Source organism: Tachysurus fulvidraco, chromosome 5 (assembly GCF_022655615.1).
Source record: "Tachysurus fulvidraco isolate hzauxx_2018 chromosome 5, HZAU_PFXX_2.0, whole genome shotgun sequence".
Taxonomy (NCBI): Eukaryota; Metazoa; Chordata; class Actinopteri; order Siluriformes; family Bagridae; genus Tachysurus; species Tachysurus fulvidraco.
In genome coordinates, this window is record NC_062522.1 from 23,751,220 (window position 1) to 23,778,491 (window position 27,272).

Here is a 27,272-nt window from a genome sequence, read left to right on the forward strand (position 1 = left end):
GCACTGAACTGCAGTTCTTTTCCCTCAGAATAGAATATGAGAACAAACAAATGTTATTCGTTACTCCCATAAAAAAAAAAGAAAAAAAAAGAAAAAAGGTTTGCATATAAAAATGTCATCGCCAGCATTTTAAAATAGGGAAAAAAAGCCATTGTGAAACACATCCAAATATATAGGATTCTCATTGTAATCAACAATGAGTCTTTCATTAATAAGTTAAAGGACTTGGCAGGAATGAGTAGTATTCTCTCTCATTCACTGGGCTATTACTTGACTTCCTGGCTGTGGCAACAGAACTGTACTTTTTGGAATTCTATTCTCTTATTATTAAGAACATGCTTTTATAGATTATTCTGGCTCATTCAGTCTACTGCTGCCCACCTTTGTGAGATGTGTCAAAGATTCCCTTCCCATTTTAACAAAAAGCTAAGAGCTGAGTTAATTTATGCCTAGAATTCATTGAAATGTTAGACTGTAGGGCTATAGCAGTGAACTTGCAAGCAACATTTTCTTGCCTTTTATAGCCCAGGTTTTCTAGGTGACATCAATGCTATCACTGCTTTGATGTGCCCTTGGGCCTTTATAGAGAACTGAATAAACTTAGTGACCTTCTTGACATTTATTTGTACTCTTTCTGTGATTTTTTTTTTTTTAATAAACATGCAGCGAGATTCCTCTAGATGCTTTATTACACAAACATGTCTTCAAAGGTTTCTAACCTATTGATTGTTGCTGCTTGTGTACCTTTTTCTGCTAGGTGATGCTTGCACAAGAGCAAGCTGACAAATGAATAGTCTGAACTAACAACATTTCTAAAATGTAATGCCTGCACAGTTTCTTTGTAGCTTATCTTTCCTGATGCACTACAGATGTTTTGATCATCAACACTTATGTTTTAGGACATTAATCTTTGACTGTACCTCAGTGCATTTAAAATCTTTAGATTGTGTCATCTGAATTTTACTAAAACAATACCTGGAAAACAGCATATGGAAAAATAGTCCTAAACTAATATTTAAAAAATGTTTATCGATCAATTGTGTCTTAAATATTATGAGATGTCAAAATAATAATCAACTTGAAATAATTAGATAGTAATATAAATGTGATATCTTGAAATTATGAGCAACTTGAAATATTGATATATCTTTAAAGCGTTAATGAATAGTAGAAAGAATATGATGTATAAAAGCACAATTATGACACTATTCACTACTTGCGGTTACAAAAAAAACAAAAAAAAATTTGTTTGTGGACCCTCGTCTGTGTAAAAAAAACCCTACTATACAAACCTGTGGCTTAAGAAGGTATAATTTTACTTGCCAGGCTTAGCACCTCCGTAGAATTTGATTTGTCATCTGCTTATGCTGACAGATGAAGCAAGATTGATTGGAATTTAATTAAACCTTGTTTGCATAATTGAAACAATAATAACCCACAGCCTTCTCTATCATTTACTAGCCCTTGTCCCCTATGGAGCACAACGGGCCTGGTTTGGAGTACAAAGTGAGCTACCGGCGACAGGGTGTAGAAGAGGAGTGGCAGGAGCACACAGTAAAGAGGCACTCATTCGTGGTGAAAAACACGCCAACATTTGTCCCTTACGAGATTAAGATCCAAGCAAAGAACCATGCTGGCTGGGCTCCTGAACCTGAAACCATAGTCGCCTACTCAGGAGAAGACTGTAAGTACATTGCACCTTTTTATTTTTAAATGCAAATGGGCATGAACTCAAGCAAGCTGTAAATATTTTGCCTGTAATCAATTATTATTATTTATTTATTTATTTATTTATTTATTTATTTATTTATTTATTTATTTTTACAAAATGTTTATTTCTGCCATTTATTTTTCTAATAGAAAATAATTTGTTAAAAGCATTTGTCAACACGCCTTCCAAAGTATGTGTTAGAGAAATGTCAACATGCCTAGAGAAGAGTAACCCACTGATTAAATACTCTCTCCACTTTACATAATTATTCGCTTGCTTGGCCTTATTGTGGATATTAAATAGTACACAGGGGGATGTTTTCCCATGTTGAGACTTTGTAGTCTTCAGCTGACTGACAAATGAAATGCGATAGTGCCTGTAAGCTCTCTGCATTTTCAGTTCAGTTTAAGTTAGTTTACCTCCTAATGGTATCTCGGCTCACAAATTGTTTAAGCTTGTGTTGTCTTCCACTTGTATATTGTATCTGTCATACTGTCACTCATCCCATCAGTGTTTGTTGTTTCAGTGAAACACCTCTTATTGGAAGCAAAAGGCTGTGTTAAAGCAGTGGAATTGAATCCTTAGGCTTTAAATAGTAAATTGCATTTTACCATATAAACCCATTTTCAGTGTTTAGAAAATGGAGTGTGTTTGTGCCTGGTGGAAAAAAATATGATTTATGTCTCCATACAAATATCTATTAATGGCACTGCCACCTATCCCATTTCAGAAATTACGCCACACTTTTATGACCGTCTGTATACTACAGCTGCAGCTGGAGCTTTTTCAGTCATTATCCTGACACTGAAGGAGCTAATGTAGCTCTGGAATACTTATATTGGGCTTTTATAGTTATTTGGTGTGCGTGTGCGCTTGTGTGTGCGTCTGCAGCTCCATCAGCAGCACCAGAAGACTTAGCTGTGCAGCAGATGAACAACACAGTGGTGAAGGTCAGCTGGCAGCGCGTTCACAAGGACAAATTGCATGGACATCTGGGAGGCTACAGGGTAATCCCTCACCCATGCCCTTTTTAATTTCTGGTCTTCACTTAAAGGACCACGATCCCTTGTGTGACCCTGGGGTGCATCTTCAATCATGGCAACTGACTGTAGTGGTACAGTCACAGCTACAGGCTTACTCCAAAAGCTTAAATACATTTCTTTTATGTTTATTTCTCTTGGGTTTATCCTTCATGCTGTGCTGAGGTGCTATTTCACTCAGAGCGGTATGAGGGGATGTATTTGTAAGACAATTATGAAAGGCCAAAGACATGGACTTGTATGTTGAACATTTCATCACAAATGTAGTGCTGTTCATTTAATCAAAGATGCTCATAATAGATTACATATAATGCTAAAATACAATCTTTAATAGTAACACCAGAAATCCATTCATACATTATTCAATCAGCCAAGTGTGTGGTTGTTCTCAGTATGTTTTCTGTATTTCAGAATTTTCAAACACAAATTTCTTCAGTTTACTGCTAGAGGTTAAAATAAACAAACAGAAAAACTTTTGAGCAGAACACTTTTTTGAGGTGAAGTACAAGACTATTTTAGCTGACTGGATTCAGATAACCACTGTTTACAATGGTGGTGAGCAGAAAGATGTCTCAGAATGCAAAACATAAAAAAGGCTATAAAAGCAGAAGACCACATCTGGTTCTACTTCTGTTAAACGTGAACTAGAATCTGATACTACAGAGGGCACAGGTTCACTAAAAAAAGAAAATGTCACCTGGTTTTAATGCAAGTAGCTGCAAAGTATCCTGCTGCTTTAGCTCTGTCTCAAAGTGTCAGTTCTGAAGTCAGGAACCTCTTGTCTTAAAGAATTGGAAAGGTCTTGTTTTCAAGGAGTTCCATAACAAGGAACACCCAAACAAAACGCTACACTTTATTGCTCATACATATATCCACAAATAAACAAACCTGAGCATAAAAACGTATGGCAATGTAACCAAGTGACGGGAGACAGCATATAAGGTTACTCTAAGTGTGAGTAAAATTTTAATAGCATCAATAATGTCTGTAGTGTGTGAATGGATGTGTGGTGTCCCCTGTCTCATGTCCTGAGTCCCCTAGGATGGGCTCAAGGCTCCCTTTGACCCTGTACAAGATAAACAGTATAAAAAATTAACAGTTTGGAAACCCTTGGTCTAAGCCTTAAAAAAACTTGTGCTAAAAAAAACTGATTGTCACATTGTCTAACATAGTCAGAGAGACAAAGTGCTATTCTAGAGAAGCTTCACCAAAGTGTGTTTGCAGTGGAGTTATTCATAGCACAGTGTAGTGAGAGAAAGAGAAATGAGTTGTAACATCAGAGTTTGTGTTTCAGGTTGAGTGGTGGCGTCTACGCAGTCTCTTGAACTCAAGGAAAATATCTGGTGATAAACACACACTCATGTTTCCCGGAGACAGAAATCATGCCCTAATCCCCGGGCTCCGACCGTTCTCTGAATACAGTTTCATTGTCATGGTCTACAACGGACATGGCAATGGACCAAGAAGTCACCCGGTCACTTTTAAAACTCCAGAGGGAGGTAGGAATTGAGGAAAGGGACATTACTGTTATTTTGTGAGCTAAATTATCATTTCGTGTATGGGTACGTTATTATTTTTTTTTAATATGATAACCATATAAATAAAACATCTTCTGTAGCTAACATTTTCAAAAATATTTTAATGTTAAATGACGAAGAGGAACGATATAATTTTATTTTATTATAAATTAATTTATACTTATAAATATAGGTTTTTATGAGTTTTTATATACTTGCTATGCTGATTGTGTTAGTCTTCAATCATTGCATTTTTCAATCTATTTTAGTATGTAGATATACAGATTGTATTATTTGGAAAAAAGAAAAGGAAATGCTTGTGATGCTTTTATTTTCACCATTATTTCTAATTCATTAATGAATCTTTATTTATCCCATATATACTTATAACCTATGTTACATCCCCCTTTTTTGGACTAATATCATTTTCCCTATCCAATAGTTCCAGATCAGCCTGTGCTTTTCAGGGCTACAGATGTTCAGAAGAATTCTCTCACACTTAGCTGGTCTCCTCCAGTGGAGGCTAATGGAGTTCTTACCGGGTGTGTCCTGCAGTACCAGCTAAGTATGTCAATATTAATGCAGCCTGTCAGAATATCCAGTAATACTAGGTCTTGCCTTCAAATATCTCACCACTAGAAGGTACTGTTGTGCCACCTATGTTAGACCCAACCTCAGACTTGGTCATGGCTATTATAGGAGCTTTCTACACATATTTGTCATTAACATAAGGTTAATGCCTAGAGTACTAGAATAGTGCTTATACACTAGTGGGTAAAAAGTGTTGAATGAGCACTTAGATAAAGGACATGTCAATCTAAAGAAAAGCATACAGGTAAAAAGATAAATGTAATCTAAACTGGATTATCTTGCTTATTTCCCTGTATACCTTTTTATTTGAGCTTTTTATTTATTTATTTATTTATTTATTTATTTATTTATTTATTTATTTATTATTTTTTTGAGCAAGCATTTTTCTCATCTTGTGACCTTTTCTCACCACAGATCATCAAGTAGGACACTTTGTATTTGATAAATCTCTGGTTTCTTAGCATACAATAAAGCACACACAGCCTGGAAGGGTTTGTTAGTTCTTGTATTTGATGGTGCAGCTGATCACTGTGGCTAAGTGCCATGCTCCATATTAAAAGGAGGGACATTTTAATCAGAAGAGTGTGCAAGAGCCACATTGTGCCCTTTGAAGTCACTGCACAGGAAGCGGTGTGTGAAATGTTTGGGATAATGCATCCAGCTGTCCATGTGGCACACTCAGCTAGCCTGAAATTTAAATGCTAGTGTCCACACATCCCATGGTTAAGCCTAGCTGCACTGAGCTTTTACACAGTCAATATTTCACGCTTGTTGCGTGTTTCATGAAAATATTTAGAGATAGTGCTTTATACATTCCCAGAATAGACGTAGGATATCTCATTGTGAGAGAAATTAACCGGTCTCGCTGAAAGAACTTGTCTGATGCTTTCAAGACGTGCTCTGACAGGCTGATGATACATTTAATGAGTAAATGCTGCACAAGTCTACAAGACAGTGTAGCTGTCTTGATAGTGGGACACATCCAATAATACTGGCTTTTATTAAAGCTTTTGTAAATCTTGGCATAAGCAAATCCGTACTTAATATTTGACGGATTTCCAAAAGTTTGGATATGTAAAATTTTCCAAAATGGAGATAATTTCTCCTTATATTATCAGCTGTGTGCATGGCACAGCACAAATGCATTTGGCAATGTGCACAGCTCCCAAAAATAAATGGGCAAAGCTCCATGAGATGATGAGCCAAAGGCAAAAATAGGCTTTCTCACAGTTATAAGGTAAAATTACTGTACTCTGACTTCCATGTTAGTAAGAATGTAATTTTTAATGTCTTTAAAATCTAGAGCCGATGAGCTAGAAAGATGAATGTGTGCAGTAAGTAAGGTGAAAAACAAAGAATAGAATATATATATATCTGCTGGACTCCAATCACATCACACAGGGAAACTGCAATTTTAATTTGTTATTTTTTATTCAAAGCAAAATGTCTCATCTCACTCTTGGCCAGAGATTCCTCACATCTTTTTCCATAGAATGTTAGAAAAGCAGAAGGGCATGTGTCTGCAGGGAGCAAATGGTCTACAGCTCACTAAGAACATATTACAGCTTGAGATATACTAGACTAGTCACTTATCAGTTGCTTAGTGCTGGCTTTACGAAAGTGTTAAACAGTATTAAAAGTATATGCTGTGGTATACAGACCCAACTTCAACCAAATAATACACCACTTGAGGCTGTCCTCCTTGCATATTGTGGCATTCTTAATTTAAAAGAATTATAATTCTGTTATGATTTGTCTTAAATTATGGAATGATGTTGGTGTAGCATAAAATACGGGTGCAAAGGAAGAACTCAGGAGGCAAGTGGATTTCTAGCGAGGTCTGGGCTCACATGTATTCACACTGTGCTTTTCAATGCCTTGTCAAAAAGTCAATCAAAAAAAACAATACCAACAGAAATGGGTCCATCAGGAACTCATAGCTTTCGCTCCATTCAAGTACATGCTCTTAGGGTGTGTGTGTTACATGCTCTCCCAGTTCAAGTACTTACTTTCTCACTGGTTACAGCTGTCACCGAAAGCATAAAGAGACAAGCCTGTTGACCGGCAGTAATAAGTAGGTTAGGATCATCAAATGTTATCTGCATCATGAGTTACCTTTTTTTTTTTTTTTTTTTGGCTAATGCCTTAGAATATATTATTTCACTTACATATATTAAACATTCATTTAATTCATCTTGGTTCTGGTCAGGATAGTGGTGGATGACTGGGATCCAGTCCATCCAAGGCATGTGGGAAATTGCAAGTAATTCTGTTCTTACTTAATTTTGATTAGCAGAAGTAAAACTGAATTAATGTTCCTGGGTTCTGTGTCCAACTTGGGACCAAACTTATAGCAGAAATGTATTTGTATGGGTTTAAGAAGTGGGTCAGACAATCTGCCAATAAATTGCTTAATGTGTACAGCTAAGAAATGGTTTTGCTTGCTAAAACAGGATTTCTTAAAAAAAGGCACAACTCTTAACATCCTCCAAAGAGGTGAGAATGGTCATATATTTTTAATGTGCTAATTCTGTTAAACTTTTATGAGATCTGAGCCCAACCATAAATGTGGATGCATTTAATAGTAACTGCATTTAATTAAAAAACATGGATTTCAGTTTTAATTTGGTTTATTAGTGGCACAGACTATTAATAAAATCCTTCTACAAGGCACTTCTTATCCAATGTATTCCACAGCTTTTGCATGCAAGCACACATACATATTTATCTTAGTCAAGGAAGACCAAGTGCTATTGATTTGAGGAAGGGTGAAAGCTTTAGAAAGGAAAAAGAAATAATGTCACCTTCAGGATGGGAAATGTTATCATTTATTGTGTTATAATGAGGAATGATTTAACTGATTGCATGGTGTCATTATTACCATATCACACATTATTTTAATTAATTTAATGAATTAAGTTCTTTATCATTTTGGAATATTCCAGACTACTTACATTCATTGGGACATATGAGCTCTACACAGCTCAGCGGCATCCTCGCAGAGCACACTATATTCCTCTCAAGTAATCATCAAACCATTTTAAGAGGTTCATCAATCAGCTCAGTATGTGAGAGGTCACTACATGGTTTTACAGCGTCTAGAATGGTATGGAAATGAGACACATTATCAAAGCTTGTGTAGAGGTCAAAGGTCTGAGTCATTTGTTTTTTGTGGTAATCAATCCCAGTGAATGCAACAAGACCATTTTTCAACCGCCCATCCCACAGAGGCCATCTTAGTATGAGAGGGAAGAAACCAGTACATTGTGGGTCAGTGGTTACGGTATAGAGCTACTTATCAGAAGGTATTATAGCATCACCAACCTATCACAGTTGAGTTCACGATAAAGGCCATAAACTCTCAGCTACTTGGTTGGATCCATTCTTAATTTGGTTTAAAAAAGAAAAATAACCAAAAATGTTAGCTATACAGAACAGAAGAGCAATATCCTTTACTCCTATATCTTGCATATATGAGTTGTATTCCATCTTTCTTTTCAGTTAACAACACAGTGGAAGTGGGACCCTTCTTATCTGTAAACATCACCAACCCAGATACAAATAAATGGCACCTCAGGGACCTGGAGCCAGTTAGCCGCTACCGGTTCTACCTGTATTATTGCACACGAATGGGCTGTGGCCCTGCAGCTAGTGAGGAGTACATCACCATCCCAGAAGCACGTGAGTACCAGGGCATAACCATTATGAGAATGAGCCTTCTGCATGGATCCTGGCTTACACTGCAGAATCTTGGTCCTCTGATAGGGATGGTCGAGCCACTTGCTTCCAGTCAACGATCCATGCTAGAGGATGTTCATTTTACCCTCTTACTCAACCATATTTTTCACATGCCCATCTATGCGCTTTATAACTAAACAATATCATAACAGTGTGGGAGCAAGACCATTCATCACTGTCAAGGAAGACCAAGTGCTTATTGATTTGGGGGAAGGGCGAAAGGGAAGAGAAATAATTTGTCATCTTCAGGAAGGAAAATAATATGTAGTTATCATTTCATATTTTGTAATGATGTAGTGATCAACTAAATGTGCCAGAATATGTGCTGTTTTGGATTACAATGAATTTACATGTGTAACAAAAAATAATGATCGATAAAAAGCTATTTAGTATTTTTGCTTTACTGGGGATTCACATAGTCTTAGGAAAGGCTTCATGAAAGCCATAAGCTTGTATAGCTTTGCATTAATATATGGCACAGTAAACAGAAAGGAAATTGAATCGCCTATTTCATATCTTATTTCCTTTATCAACAACAGATCATTAGATGAACTGTGGGATTCAATATTGTCAGGAGGAAAGCAGGAATATAAGTCTCGCATGCAGTAATGAAAACTCAGTGTTCAGCAGTATTACAGGGAACAATTTGAACATCCCAATTTGTAAGAGCTCAGCATTTCTCTATGTCTGCTGCTAGTGTGCATTTCCTTACAAGGCCCTGGCAATTTGCATTGCTTTCAAAAGAAAGTACATGCTATTTTCTATTAGTGTATGCTGTCTTTAACAAACTGTATCTTTCATGCTTTTTTGTTGTTTATTACGTTTTTCTTTTCTATGATTTGCCAGCTTCAACAGACGTGCCCCCTCTCACCATCAGTATGAAGTCTTCTTTATTCCATTTAGTGATAGTAGTGGTAATATTAGTGGCACTTAAGTTTATTTAATTAGATTTGCTAAAAAAAAGTTAGAAGTATCCCATGTAAAAGCAGCTTACATGAAGCAGTTTTTTGTTGGTTTGCTTTTCATGCTTGTATTAAAAAAAGAAACATTTCACTCAAACATAGAGAATGCCAATTGTGTTTCATAAAGGGACAATAAACCTAATTATTAGACGCAAGTCTTTTGTAGGTGAGAAGAAATTTAGAAATATTCCCTGATCACAAATTGTATATCACCTACCATTGTAGTAAATCTAGTTCTGTACTGCAATATCTTAGCATCCTTGTTTCAATGATATAACTCTCCTGTCATAGTTTTATAGTTCACTAGAGTCCAAAATATTTCTTTAGAGTCCATTAGGGTAGCATGCATAGATTAATCAACTAAAAGCTTAATAGAAACTTTAATAATACTGTAGTGGACAAACTCAAATCGTATTTTTCTTTTCAGGAGAGTCCAGAACTTGTTTGACTCCAAGAAAACCTACTGTCTCCCCCGTGGCTAAAGCCACACTTTCCTCTATAGGTATTAAACATGTGTATATATTTAAAATGTCACCCATTGTCTAAAGAAATTGTCTAATTTGGTTGCAAAAAAGACAGAAAGAGAGGGAGAGAGAAAACAGAACAGAAAAATATGTTTATACCAATTGTGGTGTGCATAATAAATGCTAATATACATTTGGTGTAGAGTGAGAAGTACAGTGAGAAGTAGACATAGCATATTTCTTCTTGTCTAAAGTTAAAAGTTGAACCCTCAGAGGCAAGAGATTGTTATGTTTCCGCTGTCCGTAACTGATCAAATGTGAAGAACAGATAGCTTATGCTTTGTTAAGCTGGTGGAAAAGCTTTAGTCGTACAATCCCAAGCAAACACCCAGCATCCGAACACGCAAGAACTTCTCATGTGTGACAGTCGGGGATAGCAGCTAGAGAGGTGAAAGACAGAGCTACATAGAGAGTCAGCTGCCACTACTTAAGTGGATAAATGGAAGCAGTTGAAAGCTGTGGATCAGAACGTTTTCTTGCTCCCATGGCTTTTGGTGTTTGTTGGCCCGGCGTGAGGGCTTCTCCTATACTGCTGTGCTGGCAGATGCTTCCTGTCTTATTTAATCCCACTCTCCAGCAGCAAATGACAAAGACCCAGCCAGCAGCACTCGATATTTATAGCCCCCACTCCATTATTTTTTTTAACTTGTGACATGAAAGCATCAGAGTGAACTGCGATTTACGCAGATTGCTGCTGTGACAGGGAAAAAAGAAACACGTCTGAAATTAGCGGGTGACATTTTTGAATAGTGCAATGGGAGCGAACGTGTGCTAGAAACTATGTAATGCAGAAAATCTAGGCCCGTGGGAAAAGTGTGATGGATGTGATTATCACGTCTGGTCATGGGGGAAGACGTTTTCATGAGTGAGATGTAGATTAAACAAAGCTGACAGCTCATGACACTTTGCCTAATTGGGACACCCAAAAATGGTGAAAACAGTTGTATAGCAAGCTGAAGTTAGACCTGGTAAAAAAAAAACAAAAATAAAAAAAACTTTAAGTGCTTGTCTATTAGATTGAGTTCTCTTTTTTTATTTTGTATTAACTTCCGTATTATTTAGCATTTATGGTTTGTGGAGATTCCTGAAATGTAGCTGAAGCTAGATGTTCTTTCAAATGTCTAATCAGTAAACTACGTCTCTGATTCAAGTAAGCAATTATTAATTTATTGAGAGTAGGTTAAAACTTACAGAATGTTCTTGGCACAAAAGAAATGATAACATACATAAAAATAAAATGCCTTTGGAACAGGGTTTACAATTTTGCTTCAACGTCATAAAGCAATTTTTGGGATGCTACTTTTTAAAATTCCTTCTTGTCTGTTCTCTTTATTTTTCCGTCTTAATGCACTGAGCAATATTCCTTAGCATGAATAGCTCAGATGCCGCGTTTATGCTTGTTAATGTAATTTTTTAAAAGGGGCCACATACAGAAGACAATCCTGCTCCTCTCCTGAAACAAAGCAAAACTTCTTTCTTGAACACGACATACACTAACCACTTTTTGTTCTTTGTCTTGCCATGTTTTTTTTCTTTCCATCTTTTTCCTGTCAGCACCCACTGTTCTGAACATTAGTGCCTCAGTTAGCGACAACTTTGCAAATATCAGCTGGATTCTTGGGAAGGAACAAATGGATTCAGAATTATATGTTGCATATATGAAAAACCGTAAGCCCATCTTACCATTCTTCATAGCTAAGAAGGAGGATACTGTTCCTTAATTTATATGTTTATACAAATCACAAGGTCAACATGAATATACTGCCTGGACAAAAAAGGTCACCACCTGTATTTAACTAAACAAACAGGCAAACGACTTTAATTACTGTAGTGATTAATGCATTTCAGCTGGCAACAAGTTAGGCAATCCTAACTGATGCAGTGAGTAGTTTCTCACTGGCCTGCATTAAGCATAGGAAACAGCTAAGGAGATTGCTAAAAAGAACTAAAATTTGGTTAAGATCTTTCCAACACATGGAAGAATAGTGGTGTACCATCTTCTTGAAGTAAAAAATGTGGTACAAAAAAATCCTGAATGATTGTGCTTGGAGATCAAACAAGCATTTGGTGAAATAAAACAACAACAACAACAACAAAAAAAAAAACAACTCATGGCCATGTTTAATAGTGACAGTAAGAACATGTCACTCACAACCCTTCCGATTTGTAGTTCCCACATCCACCAGGCTGCCACTGCTGGGCCGCAGGGCAAGGCCCTTAACCCTCAATTGCTCAGTTGTATAAAATGAGATCAAATGTTAGCTGCTCTGGATAAGGGCATCTGCTGGAAATGTACTGTAAATGTGAGGCAAATAAGATGAAAAGGCTTCAATTTTCAAGGTCCGGATTTTCCCCAGAGTAAGTGAGTAAGGGTAAGAAGAGAGGCAGATGAAGTGATGCATTCCTCATGCCTAGTATTATGAAGTGTTATGACCTGGGTTTGTTTCAGTAGGTAAGGTTTAGATTCAGCAACATTATATATCCAAAAATTAGGTCAACTGACAAACTGAATATACCACGTTTTCCATTTGGATTTTTTCTTCCCTAACGTCATTGGCATATTCCAAGATAACAATGCCAGGATTCATCTGGCTCAAATTGTTAAAAAGCGTTTATGTAGACTTTATGTAGACTTTATCCACATCGATACACAATCTTGGTGAGAAATAAATGCAACTCTGGATGGAAATGGGTGTTGTGACCTTGCAGAAGCTTCTAGAAACAATGACGCACTGAATGTTAGCCGTAATCAAAGCAAAAGGCAGTCCGAAATATTAGTGCGTGTTGCTTTTTTTTTGGCCAGGCAGTACGATTTTAAAAGATCTCATAAAATTTATTATTTAGATATTAAATTGCTTCAAAATTTACTTTTTGTAATCCTAAAGTATTTTTCTGGCTTAGTAACATCTTATAAGCTCCTTTATTAACATTAATACTAACTTCATGTTTCTGGCTTACTAACCCCTTCCTAACCCTTCCCTGGTTATGTAGGTGAAGGTAACTGGAAGATATCTGAGGCCGTTAACTCCTCTAAGACTTTCCTGGTCATTAAGGAGCTGGAGCCTGGGACAGAATATACAGTACGCATTATGGCTAAAAGCTGGCATGATAGTTCTAGCATTTTTGAAGATGTTATCAGGACCAGGGCCAAAGGTGAGGGGAGGGGTTTTCTGCCAACAAGCGTCCCACCGCCATGTCATTGTACTTGAACAAACTTCTCATCTGTGATTATTCTGTGATTATTACATATAGATCTCTAAATGTACTAACAGTGAAAAGGAATTATGTGTTTTATGCCAGCATGTTAAATCGATTTATTCTACAATAAGGTTGGCTGCTAATTATTCATGAACTGTTAAATTTTTATTCTGCTAGTTTGAACATTGATAAGTTTGCATAAAATGGTTTGTCAGTATAAACAATCAATAGCACAAGAAGGTTGAGCAAAGTTTTGTGAACAAATCGTTGTGTTCCTTAGGTTTGGCCAGTATTCACAGTGGAATTTCAAGTCAGGGCTGGTTTATTGGACTGATGTGTGCTGTGGCTTTACTCACACTCATCGTGCTCATCGCCTGCTTTGTAAACAGGAACAAAGGAGGGAAGTACTCAGGTAAGGACCTGCATCAAATGCACCTCCATCAACCTCTGTGTTCATTTACCACCAGGAGCCAATTACCCAGGGGCATAGCAGGGTGTGAGAGAGACAGATAGATGGACAGATAATAGAGAAGAAAGACCCTCTGAGCAGAGCTACTACACAAAAAAAGATTACTGATGTTTGAAAGAGAGAAACAGAAAAACAGGGAGGCAAAGTTTGACATTGAACAACATAAAATATGTAGAAAAAAGACCAACATACAAATACTTGTTTGAAAAATGTAGCATGCACTACGTAAAACATAAGGTGCAACAATATATATTTATTGCATTATAAAATGTTTACAATATAACAATATACAATATAGATTAGACAACTTACTGCATGTGTAAATCATAATGTTCAAAATATTTTTTGTACGAGGTGACAGGCTTAGGATTGTTAACCACTGCTATTATTTATTACATTACAAATTGTGCAATTGTACAAGATATTAACCAGGTCTTATTGTTTAGTATAGATTTTACATCATGGCAGCATTGTCTGACTACACTGGATGGATCTATTCACATAAATAGCTTTTCGTTTTAATTTATTGGTTCATTTACTTTAATAGTTGTGTTAATGAAATTAAAAGAACTAAATTTATCCCTTTTTTCTTTAGTAAAAGAGAAGGAAGACCTCCATCCAGACTTGGAGTCTCAAGGAATAAATGATGACACTTTCTGTGAATACAGGTGGGCGAACAAACCTGTGTGTGTGCTGTTCAGTTAGTACATCTGTGAAGACCAAAAACCCCTAAAATCTGCGCTTGATCATGTTAAATCACTGGTTTTATTTCTGAGTGCTTGGTATGTAGCTCAAGTGATGTGATGAAAATTAGGCATAATTGCATCACTTTTAAATTGAAACGCGTTTGTTTGTTGTTGTTTTTTTTTTGGAACAAAACGAAATAGAGTATGCCCAGTCCTCAGCAGGAGATAATGTGGGGGACAATCTAATATAATTGAAAGGCACTTATCTCCGGGCCAGCAGTATCTGTGTTCATTTCATTAATCTTTTAGTGATCCATTTCATAACAGTCTCCCTGAGAGCTCAGTATGTGTGTAGTCCCACCATCCCAAATCTAGATTATTCAATAAGTGTGGATTTATTTATTTATTTATTTTGTTTTTTTTATTTATTTATAATTATGGACATGAAATAGTTGGACAGTTAAAATAAGCACTGATTAATAGCATTGATTAATGCTTATTTGCCATAGATCTCTTTGCCATTGATAAAAACATTCAACATTTCTAACGATAGCGTAATAATTACAAGTTAATAAATACAGTGTTTATGAGAGTATTAACAGTATATAATTAAATAAAAGCTGTGCATTAGAAAACAAAATTAAATATAAGCTGCCATTTTAAACATTTTAAGACTCTACCAGAAACCGCAGTACTGCTTAGTTACCTGTCTTTTTTTTGTCCTTTATAAATCCAGTGATAATGATGAGAAGCCACTGAAAAGCAGCCAGCATTCACTGTCTGGAGACCTGAAGCGAGGGGACAGTGGGGACAGCATAGTGGACTATGGCGATGAGGATGCTCAGTTTAATGAGGATGGATCCTTTATTGGAGAATATGCTGGACAGAAGGAAAGGGCATCTATGGAAATCAAAGGAACTTCTCAGAGCAAAGCATGAAAGGACAAATCCTATTTAATATTGCTTACAGATATTTGGCACAGGGAAACAAAAGGGAAAAAAATGTCATAATCCCCTCAAATATGTCCTTTGGTAAAAACAAACAACAAAGCAAACAAAAAAACAATAATTCATGTGTTTTTTGTCAGTCATGTTCTCACGCATATGTTATTTTATAAGTTTTAGATTCACATGAATTGCAACAGATCAATCATTTTCATCTGTAAATAGATGTCAGACATTCTTTTTATATTTTTGAAATGATGTCAATGCTGCCAGGATTTGTTTTTGTTTTTTTTTTTTTCTTGGGAATGAAAAATGGGGTGGGTTAGGGTGGGGTGGGGTGGTTGTCCTGTATTAATTTGTTATGCACTCTGAGGTCTCTGTGATCTCTCCCATTGTTTTCTTGTAGTCAAACTTATTTTTTCTTAGAATATGTATTTTTTTTTACTTTTATTTACTTATAGGCAAATATTATTGCCATTTTATATTTAGATCTGCATCCATTAAATGTAATTAAATATGTGTACAAAAAGCTGTTCAATTAAATTATTTCTCATTTTAAAAAAGTATGCAGATTACAAGACAAGGACAACATGAGGATTATATAAGCAACTTCTCATTCTTAGGCATTAAATCTGTAAACATATCCAGTATTCAAGCTGCACTAACCATTAGCCATTTATAGTGCAATCATTACGTTGTGTTTGCTTATATTAACTCATTGTGAATTGAGCAATATCATGTGGGGGGAATATATATATATATATATATATATATATATATATATATATATATATATATATATATATATATATATATATATATTAGTATAAAAAAAAATACTTGTGTTTTCACCTTTATAATGTTTTCAGCTTTGCATTTAGTACTGTTATATCATAAGGGCTTTACACAAAGGCAAAAATGCACATATATGCACTCTCTTAGTAAATACTGTTGCAACTGTGACTCCCTTTCGCAAGGTCGAAAACTGAGATCAAATGAAATTTCAGCTGAAGCTTGTGACCCAACAGACATTTGTCTTGCTTTGATGGGTGTTCTATGACCATACCACAATGATCAGTATCATCATGCTAAGTCCTTAGTACTAGTAAATATTCCAGTTCTAAACATGATATTTAACTAGGCCACTGGATACACACAACTGTATTGAACAAGCATAACAAAGTGTAGAATGGTATATGAAATGTTAAATTTGAATGGCATCAGGCAGCTTCTCTGTACAAATATGGTTGTGTTTGCATGTTTATGGATGGTCAATGAGGTTTCACACATATTTGACATTAAATTTGATTTACTTGTCTTATTTGGATTTTGGTGACTATGAACACTGCTTTTCTTTCTAAAATGTTTTTGCTTGAACGTAGCAAAGGTAGAACACTGTGGCCTCTTGTCTTAAATAAAATTGTGCTTTAATTTATTTTACCTGGTATGTACTCGTACAGCTGCTTTTACTAAGCTTATACAAATTTATTACAAATTCCTAATCAACTAAACAACTAAAAACATTTCCTCAAAACAAAAACAAAAATTAATTCTCATAAGATTTTATTGAAATGATAGCATCAGCGCCACCCTTACAGAATGTTTCAATTGCATGCAGTCTTTTTGAAAAATATCCATTTCAGTTGCTCCCTGTCTCTAGCAACTCAGATGTTGTCTTTGTCAGCATTCATTTTCCCTGGTATAAATATAAGATTGCACATTAAAAAAACCCTCTTTGTAATCTATCATTATAATCAAAACCAATAATCTTTCAAAATGGACAGATCATTGCAGACTTACACAAGATACAGTATGTAACCAAGTCTTTAGAAGAGACTTAATGCTTTTATTCTTGCCAGGCAGCAATACGTCAAACAGCCATAACGTTAAAAATCTCTCACAAGTAACATGGATATCACTGATTATCTCATTACAATGCCACATGTTAAAGGTTGGTATATGTATGGCAGCAAGAGAACAGTCAGTTCCTAAAGGTGATGTGCTGGAAACAGGAAAAATTAGCAAGCATAAGGACCCAAGTTATTTATTTGACATGGGCCAATTTGTGATATGACTGGACCCACACTTGTCCAAAACAGCGGGTCATGTAGGCTTTTCCTGGTATGTATTTGTTAGTTCTTACCAAAAGTGGTCCAAGGGTGGACAACCGGTGACCAAAAAACTGCAACCCTTGCAGCCCTGACCTGACTCATAAGCTGGTGAAGTTGAAATCGCACAGCTTTTTAAATCCTGTCTTTTAACTACATGCGTGGAGATAGGGGTCATGGGTGCCCACAGAATTGATGAAAAGGTTAATGCTGGCTATGAAACAGTTCGTTGCAGCTTGCTAAGTATGGAACTTGTGTAGCCACAGATCAGTCAGAGTCCCCATACTGACCCTTGTCCATCAACGAAAGCACATACAGTGGGCATGTGAGTGTCAGAATTTAGCATAGAGTAATGGAAGTAGAGGGCCTGGTTTATGAAACATTTTACCTCATGTGGATTGCTGGGTGTGTGTTCAAATGGATGGCACCTGAATGCACTATGGGAACAAGGCAAACTGGTAAAGGTAGTATGATACTTTGAGCAAAGTTCTGACTGAAACATTGGTTCCTGGTCTTTGTGAGATGTCACTTTCACACAGGCCCCTACCTAAACATTGTTGCAGACCTAGCACACCCCTTTATGACAAAAGGATTCCCAAATAGCATTGGCCTCTTTCAAAAAAAAAAAAAAATTGTTCAGGAATTATTTTAGGAACATAACAAAAAATCAAGGTATTGACTTTGCCTCTAAATTCCTCAGATCTTAATCTGATCTGTGGGATGTGCTGGACAGACAAGTCCAATACCTTCAGCTCTTATGAAGTCTGAGCTATTGTTGCAGGACCTACAAGTCAATGTGCTTTTAATTTTATGGTTGAACAGTGCATATTACAAGCACTGTGTTAAAATAAAACAACCCTGTCCTCATATGTTTAATATATTTTTGCATGGGATTTTCATCTTAAGAAACCCAAAATGTACAAAAAAAATCTTAAAGAAATAGCTTGCCAGGCCTGTATTATATTTACTTGCAAATATATTCACCAGTATATTCCAATTATATATTCCTAATAATCTGTTTCTAAGCATCATAAACTGGATACGCTGTAGATAGTATATATTTCTATGAATTAGATTTGTAATCTAAGCATTCAGTCTTTAAATTTAGCTGCATGTGTTTTGTAACAAATAATTATTTGCATTTCAGAAAACTGTGTCATTGTGATTATTCAGTGGAATGTGATGACAGTAAAATACCACTGTGCTTGTGTCTGCAGTAAACAACACTTGCTTATTTAGAGCATTTACTACAGAGACTCAACCTTTCCTGTGTGTCTGACATTCAGGAGCAGAAGGACACGAGTTGAAAATAACTGGTATATTGCCTTGTCTTTTTTTCCATGGATGTGGATTAGTATTATGACTCACCGTAAGTTGTCTTTACAATAAAGTCATAGGGTCAATCCTGGTCAAACCCACTGTTAAAGTTACGTCCCTGACAACATTAAAAGCTATTACTTGAGAATGACTGCACTAAAGGTCTCACCACCATTTCTGTGACACCTACCCCCACACACAATACATATTAGTATGTATTGTACTGGCTGCAATATCTCACTGAATGTGTGAGGAATATAAACACTAGAACAACTTAACTGAGGTCAATTACCCTCAGAAATATTAAAATAGACTAATATCTATAACATGTTTCTTTCAGGATTGTTTAACTGCACCAGAAGCTCATGTTGACTTATATAGCACACCCGTTCTGATGCATATACTGATACTCTAATTATGAAAGTAATGAGACACAAATATTCACATTTCAAATTCAAATAATTCTTGTGTTTAACAAAATATGATTATCCACTTAGTTTGACTGGGAAGAATTTTCGTTTGTTTTGGAGTAGAATAGTCTATGATTGAGATGTATACATAATCTTTAAACATATGGGAATCTCAAAAGGTTTGGTATAAACATAAAGGAATAATACTTTGCGCTTGCATTAGTGTGCATGGTAAATGTCTGTGGGAGATGAAAACAATCTATGCCCGGCCAAAACTCAGGTGAGGGTTCCCTCTGCCGGTTTAGAGGGGGCATAGCAGGTCATGATGTTACAGAGCCCCTCCCTCTATGACCTCCTGATATTCTCTGTGGATGTCTACCCTGGTGCCTGCATGCTGGTTTATCCGGGTGTAAACTGTGGAACTTTTCTGTGAGTGCTGTGTCTAGGATATCAGCTATGTGCACCCATGATTGCTCTTCTGGACTGTACCCCTATCAGTCCATAAGATATTGCAGATGCCTCCCTTGACATCTAGCGTCTAGTAGGGCTCGTACCCTATAGGCGGGAGAGCCATTGATGTCTAGAAGGTTCCTCATAGATGTTTCTCTGGTTGGGGGAACTATGTACGGGTTTTAGCAGGAAGTGGAACGTGGGTGAGATGCGGTAGGCTGACAAAAGATGGAGTCAGTTTTCTCCAATTCTCTGGCTTCATACTCGACCCAAGGTAAGTAATTTACTCCACTAAGTTTTGAGATAGCAGCTGATTTCTTGGTTGATCCATTCCACCTGCCTATTAGATTTAGGGTGATTTCTTGATGTTAGTCTGACGTCGATGGTTGAGAGGTGAATTGCATCACCTGGTCTGATACAATGTCCTTAGGAAGGCTGTAAATCCAAATTACTTGGTGAAATGAGGCTTCGATGGTTTCCATGGCAGTGGGTAGGCCTTTTAGAGGTACAGTAAGAGACAGTAGGCTTTGGAGAAACAGTCAGTGAAGACAAGGATCGTAGTATATTAATCAGAACTTGGAAGGTATATAATGAAGTCTACAGAGAAGTGGAATCAAGGTTGTTGAGGTATAGGTAGTTGTTCCCAGGGCCTGATGGGGAGCTGGTGGCTGGCTTTGGTTTGGGTGCATACTTGACAGGCTTTGACATAAGTTTTAATGTCCAACATGCTGTGAGTTAAGTAGATCAGAACTTTGCTGATGTAATCCTCCGTAGATTTACACTTGAGGATAGATAATCCAATCCAATTCAATTCAATTTATTTGTATGGCACCTTTGTCAATTTCCCATTGTCTCAACGCAGCTTTACATAAGTATGGAAACAGTAGAGAGAGAGAAATAAATTAATTAATTAATAAAAATAAGGATACAAATAAATAAATAAATAGATAAATAAATAAATAAATAAATAAATAAATATACATGTTTAAAATTTTTTAATGAATTTTAAAAAGATTAACTTAGAATTTATGGTACTATATATCTACCCCTATTCCTAATGAGAAAGCTGGAGGTGACGGCGGCAAGGAAAAACTCCCTGAGATTATATGAGGATGATACCTTGAGAGGAACCAGGCTCAGAAGGGAACCATCCTCATTTGGGTGACACTCTACAGTAAATAGTGTAAATGAAAATAATGTCCTTTCTACAACAGTTTATAATAGTGCAACCATCAGCTCCTGAGGAACTACATACCGACATAAACTCTTGAGTTCAGCACAGACCTGATTGCTGATAAAGACCAGACCATACAGCTGACTGACACAACATTGGTTCAAAAGAAGGCATGACAGTCTCTGGGTGGCTTCATGCACAACAAACCCATGAGACCCTGGCTGACCATGCAGATCAATACCTGGGAAGGTGACCACCGGGCGTCGAGACTGAAGCCAGCTTTTTCTTTGTTGAAATTATCCTTGAATTAATAAAACTTGTGACTTGTAACCAGGGGAGGCCCAAGATGATGGTGTTTGAGGGTGATAAGATGATGTAAAATAAGATCTCCTTGCTGTTAAATAATACGAGTTGGAACTGATGGGGTGGTTTGGTGTGTAAGGTAGCCCCCTTCAATAGGTCAATTGTCCTCAGCGGTGAAGCAGAGTGCATGGTAGGGTACAGTAGGTAGGGCTAAGACACAGTAAGTTTCACGGTGTACTTGAGTAGGAAAGATTAAATTAGGGGTAGGAAAAGACCAAACCACCTTTGGATTCAGGCGAGAGGGTTTCTCTGGGCATGTGGTACATCTGTGGCCAGATTAACCGCAGTAGTAACATAGCTGAAGATAGCAGCGGTGTTGGTGTTCCTCTTCAGTGACCTGTGTTCTCCCAAGTTGCATGGGTTCCCCTACTCTGTGAGTGGTTATAAAGTCCAGTCTATAGTCGCTGGTGGGATGAGAGGGGCTGATGCCTCGTTGCTGGTGCATGTTGTCACAGCAGGCCAGCTCTGATTGCAATGTAGGGTGTAATCCCTCATTACCTATGGCTGGATGGTAAAAGAAAATGTTACATTGGTGCTGGAAACCTCGACATTGGTGCTGGAAACCTCGACATAATTCTGCAGAACCGTCAAATTTTTGGGGCATGGCCATACAAAACGGTGCCATGGAGGGAAAGTTTGGTGGAGTAACAGAAGCCTGTTGTTGCGGTGTGGCTTGTAGCACCACTAACTGCTCCTGATAAGTGAGGAGCATTTCTCCCTGCTGTGAGAGGATAGCCTGGAGCTGGGCAACAGATGCTGGATCCCTCTGTGGCAAAGTATTCTGTAATGAAGCACCGGAAGCAGAGCATGTGGGATCCAAGTGCAGATTTAATAAAATAATCAGAGACAACAAATACAAAACGTAATCTAAAGGCACAATCAAGAAAACAGGCAAAATGGTAAAAACCAGAAAAGCTAAACAAACTGGTGAACTAATCCAAAAAAAAGAAGCAAAGCAAGAAATTATAGAAGAAAACAGGCCATGGTCATACACAAAAAGGCTAAACATTTAATGGGGGATCTTAAAAAGCTTAGTATAAACACAAAGGAATAAAACTTTGCACTAGCATTAATGTGCTTAAATATCCATTTGAGATGAAAACAATTTCAGCTCTGAAGTTTGCCCAAACTTGGGTGAGGGTTACCTCCTCAGTTTAGAGGGTGCGTAGCGGGTCATGATGTTACAAAGAGGCTATAAGGAAGATTTGCCGTTTCTAATTGTAACCCCTTCCACCCTATTACCAGGACAGAAATGATAAATCCTTTATTAAACACACAAAGCCTGTACCAGAATGATTTAAATATACCATTTAAGATATACTCATTTTAAATTGTGCATGTTGTTTTCGAGCAAGAGGCTCTTTAAATAGGCCTAGGGTTCAACAGGACAATGCACAGTATTGTTTTTCAGTCTTTTGTGCAGTTGGAAAAATTAAAGACCTTTAATGGCTGCTAATTATTTACTTACTTCTAGTATTTCCAGGTTTTTATATGTTTTAAATCATTCTGTTGTGTGGATGGAGAGCACTTATGATATCAAGACACAGCTTAATTAACCAATGCAAGTTAAAAGATCATGGGGACATGCTAAAAAACAGCCAGACAAAATGCTCAAGTTGCAATTCAGATGCAGATCCAGAACAAGATAAATAATTCAAGGCAATATTGGCCAGGCATAAGCATACAAAATGGTTTTAAAACAACAGAGCAGAGTATATATATATATATATATATATATATATATATATATATATATATATATATATATATATATATATATATATGAGAGAGAGAGAGAGAGAGAGAGAGAGAGAGAGAGAGAGAGAGAGAGAGAGAGAGAGAAAGAGAGATGGGGAAGTGATGCTTGTTAGGCATGTGGCAAAACTTCTGCCTCCTCCACAGTACTTTGGGTATATCTGAAGGAATGATCTCAGCATATCGCAGCTCTGCAGCAAATGAATTGGTCCCCAAGTCTCGGGAGCTGTCAGCTATTCACTTTCTATGAAGGTTTCATTCATCACTACATTTTCCCTCCCACTTTTCTATGTGAACAGGAGACAGAGTATAAGAGTATACTATTCTGTTGATGGTTAGGGATTTGGGTGAACATTATGTGAGTTAGGCACTATTCTACATAAACAGTAACACTGGAAATACCTAGTAAGGCATATTCCATATTAGAGAAGAGAAGCTTATGTTTAAAAATCAACACCTATGGTGAACAATAATAAACATTAACATTTATGAACATTACTAAAGGACTGTTCATTTGTATTTGTTTTCAAACCGTCCTTGATGAACATAATGACTATAATTACTGTATTTTATACAGAGCAAAAGTCCTAATGATGCTTAAATCCTATTCACAAATGTTATGGATCAAAATATACTGTCCCATTTTTAAACAAAAGTAATGCTTTTTTTTATCCTTGCCATGGCCACTGACACCCCTTTTGACAAACGCATACTGTAAATAACCTAAAATGGACAATAGAATCATGCAAAATATCTCACTTAAATTTTTTGGGTTTTGGTTATTAGAGTCTAGTATAAACTCGTCTTGTCAGCTAGGCAAGAATGGTAGTTTAAATTCAGGTCTAAGAGTTCCAGGTGTAATGTCAACATCCATTTTCATGGAAAGTCCAGAGTTGCCCTCTACAGCAATCCGGCCTCTAATTACCACAACCAAACATATCCACCTTTAGCCGTAATGAAACAAGCAATGTAGGTGTATACCTAATACTGGCTCAAGTATTCACAAAACCATCTATTTCTAATGCCTTGGCAAGCTACAGTATATTTATTTATTTTTTAAAGAAGGCCTCAGACCATATATAGATTAATGCTAATTCAAATCTGTCAAGTATTTCCATCCTCTGCCCTTAATCCCAGCCACACAGGAACTGTAAAAAAGCAAAGATCTTCTACAACTAGACCTGCACTGTCAAAATTATAGTAGAACAAGTTCAAAAGTGTGAAATTCTCATACAAATGGGCTATGTCATAATCCAGAATGGGTTATTATGGACTAGGCAAAGTAACAGCATTCTAAGACTGGACAATTTATTTAACCTCAACATTTAAAGAACAGCACATTTCCCCAGTCTTACCATTTTTTTTATCTTTGAATCAATAAAGATTTTATTTTCCTTTGACCTAGTGGTAAATTGGAAGCCCATTCAGAAGAACAATCAGACCAACCCATTATATGAAAATCTCAATATATTGGTGCTTTCATAAGATTCCTCAATCAAGAAATTACCAAAGCCAATAGCCTTTGAACCCAAAAATCATGGCCTACCAGGAAAACCTATTTTGCATCTCGACAATGAAAGAAACTCCTCATATTCATCACCAGCAACAGGACCTGCCAGAGTTCATAAGATTCACATTATTACAAAGCATATACTGCTAGTAAGATTCTTACAAATATCCACAGACTTATCTCTTCCTGCACAGTCTCGCTCTAGTCCAAAATCACACAAACACCTCTGCAGATCCACAATGGTTTCACCATTCACTTAATTTTATTACCAAAATTACATGCAAAAGATGGTAATCATAGTTATTATTGATCAGTTTTTATCTGAAATGATGTGCTGGTTTAGTGGCTGTTCATAGCTAACTAGCTAGCTGGATCTAACTGTATACAGCTAAACTAAGAGTCCTTGGCAGATGTCTCCCACTACTGTGAACAGCTACTATTTACTGTAATGCAACAGCATTTAAATGAAATTATTATTATTATTATTATTATTATTATTATTATTATTATTATTATTATTATAACATTGACAGCAGAAGCAGCAACAACAAAAACAACGACGACAACAACAACAATAGTAATAATAATAATAATAATAATAATAATAATAATAATAATAATAATAATAATAATAATAGTCCCAATTCATCTTCAAGTAAATGCATGAGTTATCAGACCTCTGCAGACTTTTTCTACTGCATAGCAAAGCATAATATTTTTGCTTTGAAAAAGTATAGTCAGTGATTTTGAGGGAACAAGCTGTTCCCTCCAAAACCATGACTTAAAAACACACTGAAAATACCGCCTGGGCTATAATGACTGAAAGCTGGTGCAAAAGGGTAGTGCACCAGCTTTCTGCATAGAGAGAGAGACTGCAGCAGTTGCAATTTAACAAAAAAGGTCTAACTTAAAACTTAAGTATGCTGACATGTTATTCTTTACTTTACAGAACTTCTGATATTTATCTATGTTGTATGACATTACCCAGATATCCTACTTAAGTGTGTTAAACTACCTTTCATATGTTAATGGACAATAAAAATCTGTTTATATGGAGATATTCCTTTCTCATAATATTCAATTATGAAATAAATGCATTACTGGTATTATGATGTTAATCATTGTATTCTATAATTAAAATAATTCATTATAATTCAATAATATGAAATAACAAAAAAATATTTTCAAAAGTACCCTTAGACCCTGACTGATTGAACTAGCTTGAGGATATTTTTTTTTGTTAGGCTCTCCAAAGCACTTCAATAAGTTGCTCTGAATAAAAATGCTAAATGATACGAACTTAAATAAATAATATACTTTACAGCATGCTCCACATATTAAAGTGCAGTAATCCATGCAAATTATTTGATCTGAAATGAATAAATTTAGGTTTGTTACATGAAAGAATTTTCTTCTTTATAACTTTGCATGCACTCAGAAGCTCAAATAGGATAGCTTAAATTCAGAAGTTTAATGTTTTCTTGGATACTAATTTTTTGTCTACATGATTTTCGGAAACTTTGTACATCTCTTTCCTATCCAGATTTATAACTGGGGTAATTTTCTTTTTCCTTTTTTTTTTTTTGCCAGGTAAAGTCTGTATGTTTGAATTGTCACATTGACCCATTATCTTATTAACGGTTACTAGCAATCTGGCATCCTAGTTCTGAATCATTAGCTTGGGGCTGTTATTTAAAATAAGTGAAATCAGTGCCCCAATTGTCACAGAAACTCAGCACATGCTTTTCAGGAGGGATCACAAAAGTCACCCTGGATCTAATGCATATACAATGCTTTCAAGGAGGTGAATGGCATTGCAAATTAGCCTTTTGTCTTGTAAATGGATGCAGGTTGTTGTTCATCAGATGTGACTGTAGATCTGACAAGAGATTCCAGATCTAAAGGTCAGGGAAATCTGCAAAGTGTGTCACAGATTGGAACATGCAGGCAGGCAGGGGTAGCACAAATCTCCAGAGATGAAAGGCAGATGGAGTGTGTGTGCACTGGTGTGAGCGGGTCATTTTAGATTAACATCCAAGATGCTGAAAAGCACACCATGAGGGCCAGAATGAATAGACTATTGCTTACAGAGCAAAGGTATGTTCATTGATCTGGCCAAAAAATCATCTGTAAAACCCAGTTTAGACAACCTGTCCAAAATGTATATTTAAATGTATGTAGGCCTGCAAAATCCCTTTATATGGTAAATTCTCTATAATGTTCGAAAAAATGTAAGTTTCTGATATTCGAAATATGTTTTTCTTTTGCATATATCTCAATCACTGTAAAATCTGGATACAACCATACAGTGAGAAAGGGAGAATATTGCTTTTAAAGATTCCACTCCAATTAGATGCTTGCAATTTTTTTATGGATTCTTGGAAAAAAAACTTGACTGTTAAACTAAAGCTGAATTTGTCATTTGTCTGGAATACTTAATAGTGCAAATACTACAAAATTTCTCTACTTTCGTGAATGTATATGATCTCCCACTTTACATTAAACAGGGATATTACCACTTGACCCCCACACAGGACACCTCTCCAACCTTGTAACTGTACTGTATATATATGTATAACAGTTTGGGTCGTTGGAGCAGAAGGTAGTATGCTGCTCTTGGATGGCTCTCTCAACCTGCCTATTGAACTCATGATGATATAACGAGGTGAGACTGACTGTGAATCACTGTTTTTCATAAAGCTTGCACACACCCAGGATGTGAAATGAAGGCCATTTATGATTTCCTCTGCTGTTCTGAAATATTGTTCTGAAACATGCTTGAAAGTAGCTCAGAAATGGCAAAGG

The 27,272-nt window shown here is 36.4% G+C and overlaps 1 protein-coding gene across 12 annotated transcripts in view; it reads left to right on the forward strand.

Moving 5' to 3' along the window:
- The window catches only part of chl1b (cell adhesion molecule L1-like b), a 75,309-nt gene extending 58,494 nt beyond the window's left edge, over positions 1-16,815 (forward strand). For 4 of the 12 annotated variants that reach the window (XM_027146754.2, XM_027146757.2, XM_027146755.2 and 1 more), the window contains 12 exons: positions 1,462-1,684; positions 2,603-2,718; positions 4,046-4,250; positions 4,711-4,833; positions 8,361-8,540; positions 9,444-9,473; positions 9,987-10,061; positions 11,638-11,751; positions 13,075-13,236; positions 13,562-13,693; positions 14,346-14,418; positions 15,173-16,815. In XM_027146754.2, coding sequence (XP_027002555.2) covers positions 1,462-1,684; positions 2,603-2,718; positions 4,046-4,250; positions 4,711-4,833; positions 8,361-8,540; positions 9,444-9,473; positions 9,987-10,061; positions 11,638-11,751; positions 13,075-13,236; positions 13,562-13,693; positions 14,346-14,418; positions 15,173-15,374 — 1,635 coding nt within the window. In that variant the 3' untranslated portion in view covers positions 15,375-16,815. The remainder of the gene's footprint in view (positions 1-1,461; positions 1,685-2,602; positions 2,719-4,045; positions 4,251-4,710; positions 4,834-8,360; positions 8,541-9,443; positions 9,474-9,986; positions 10,062-11,637; positions 11,752-13,074; positions 13,237-13,561; positions 13,694-14,345; positions 14,419-15,172) is intronic. The other 8 variants (XM_027146764.2, XM_027146763.2, XM_027146756.2 and 5 more) reach the window with 7 other exon arrangements.
- The last annotated feature ends 10,457 nt before the right edge of the window (positions 16,816-27,272 follow it).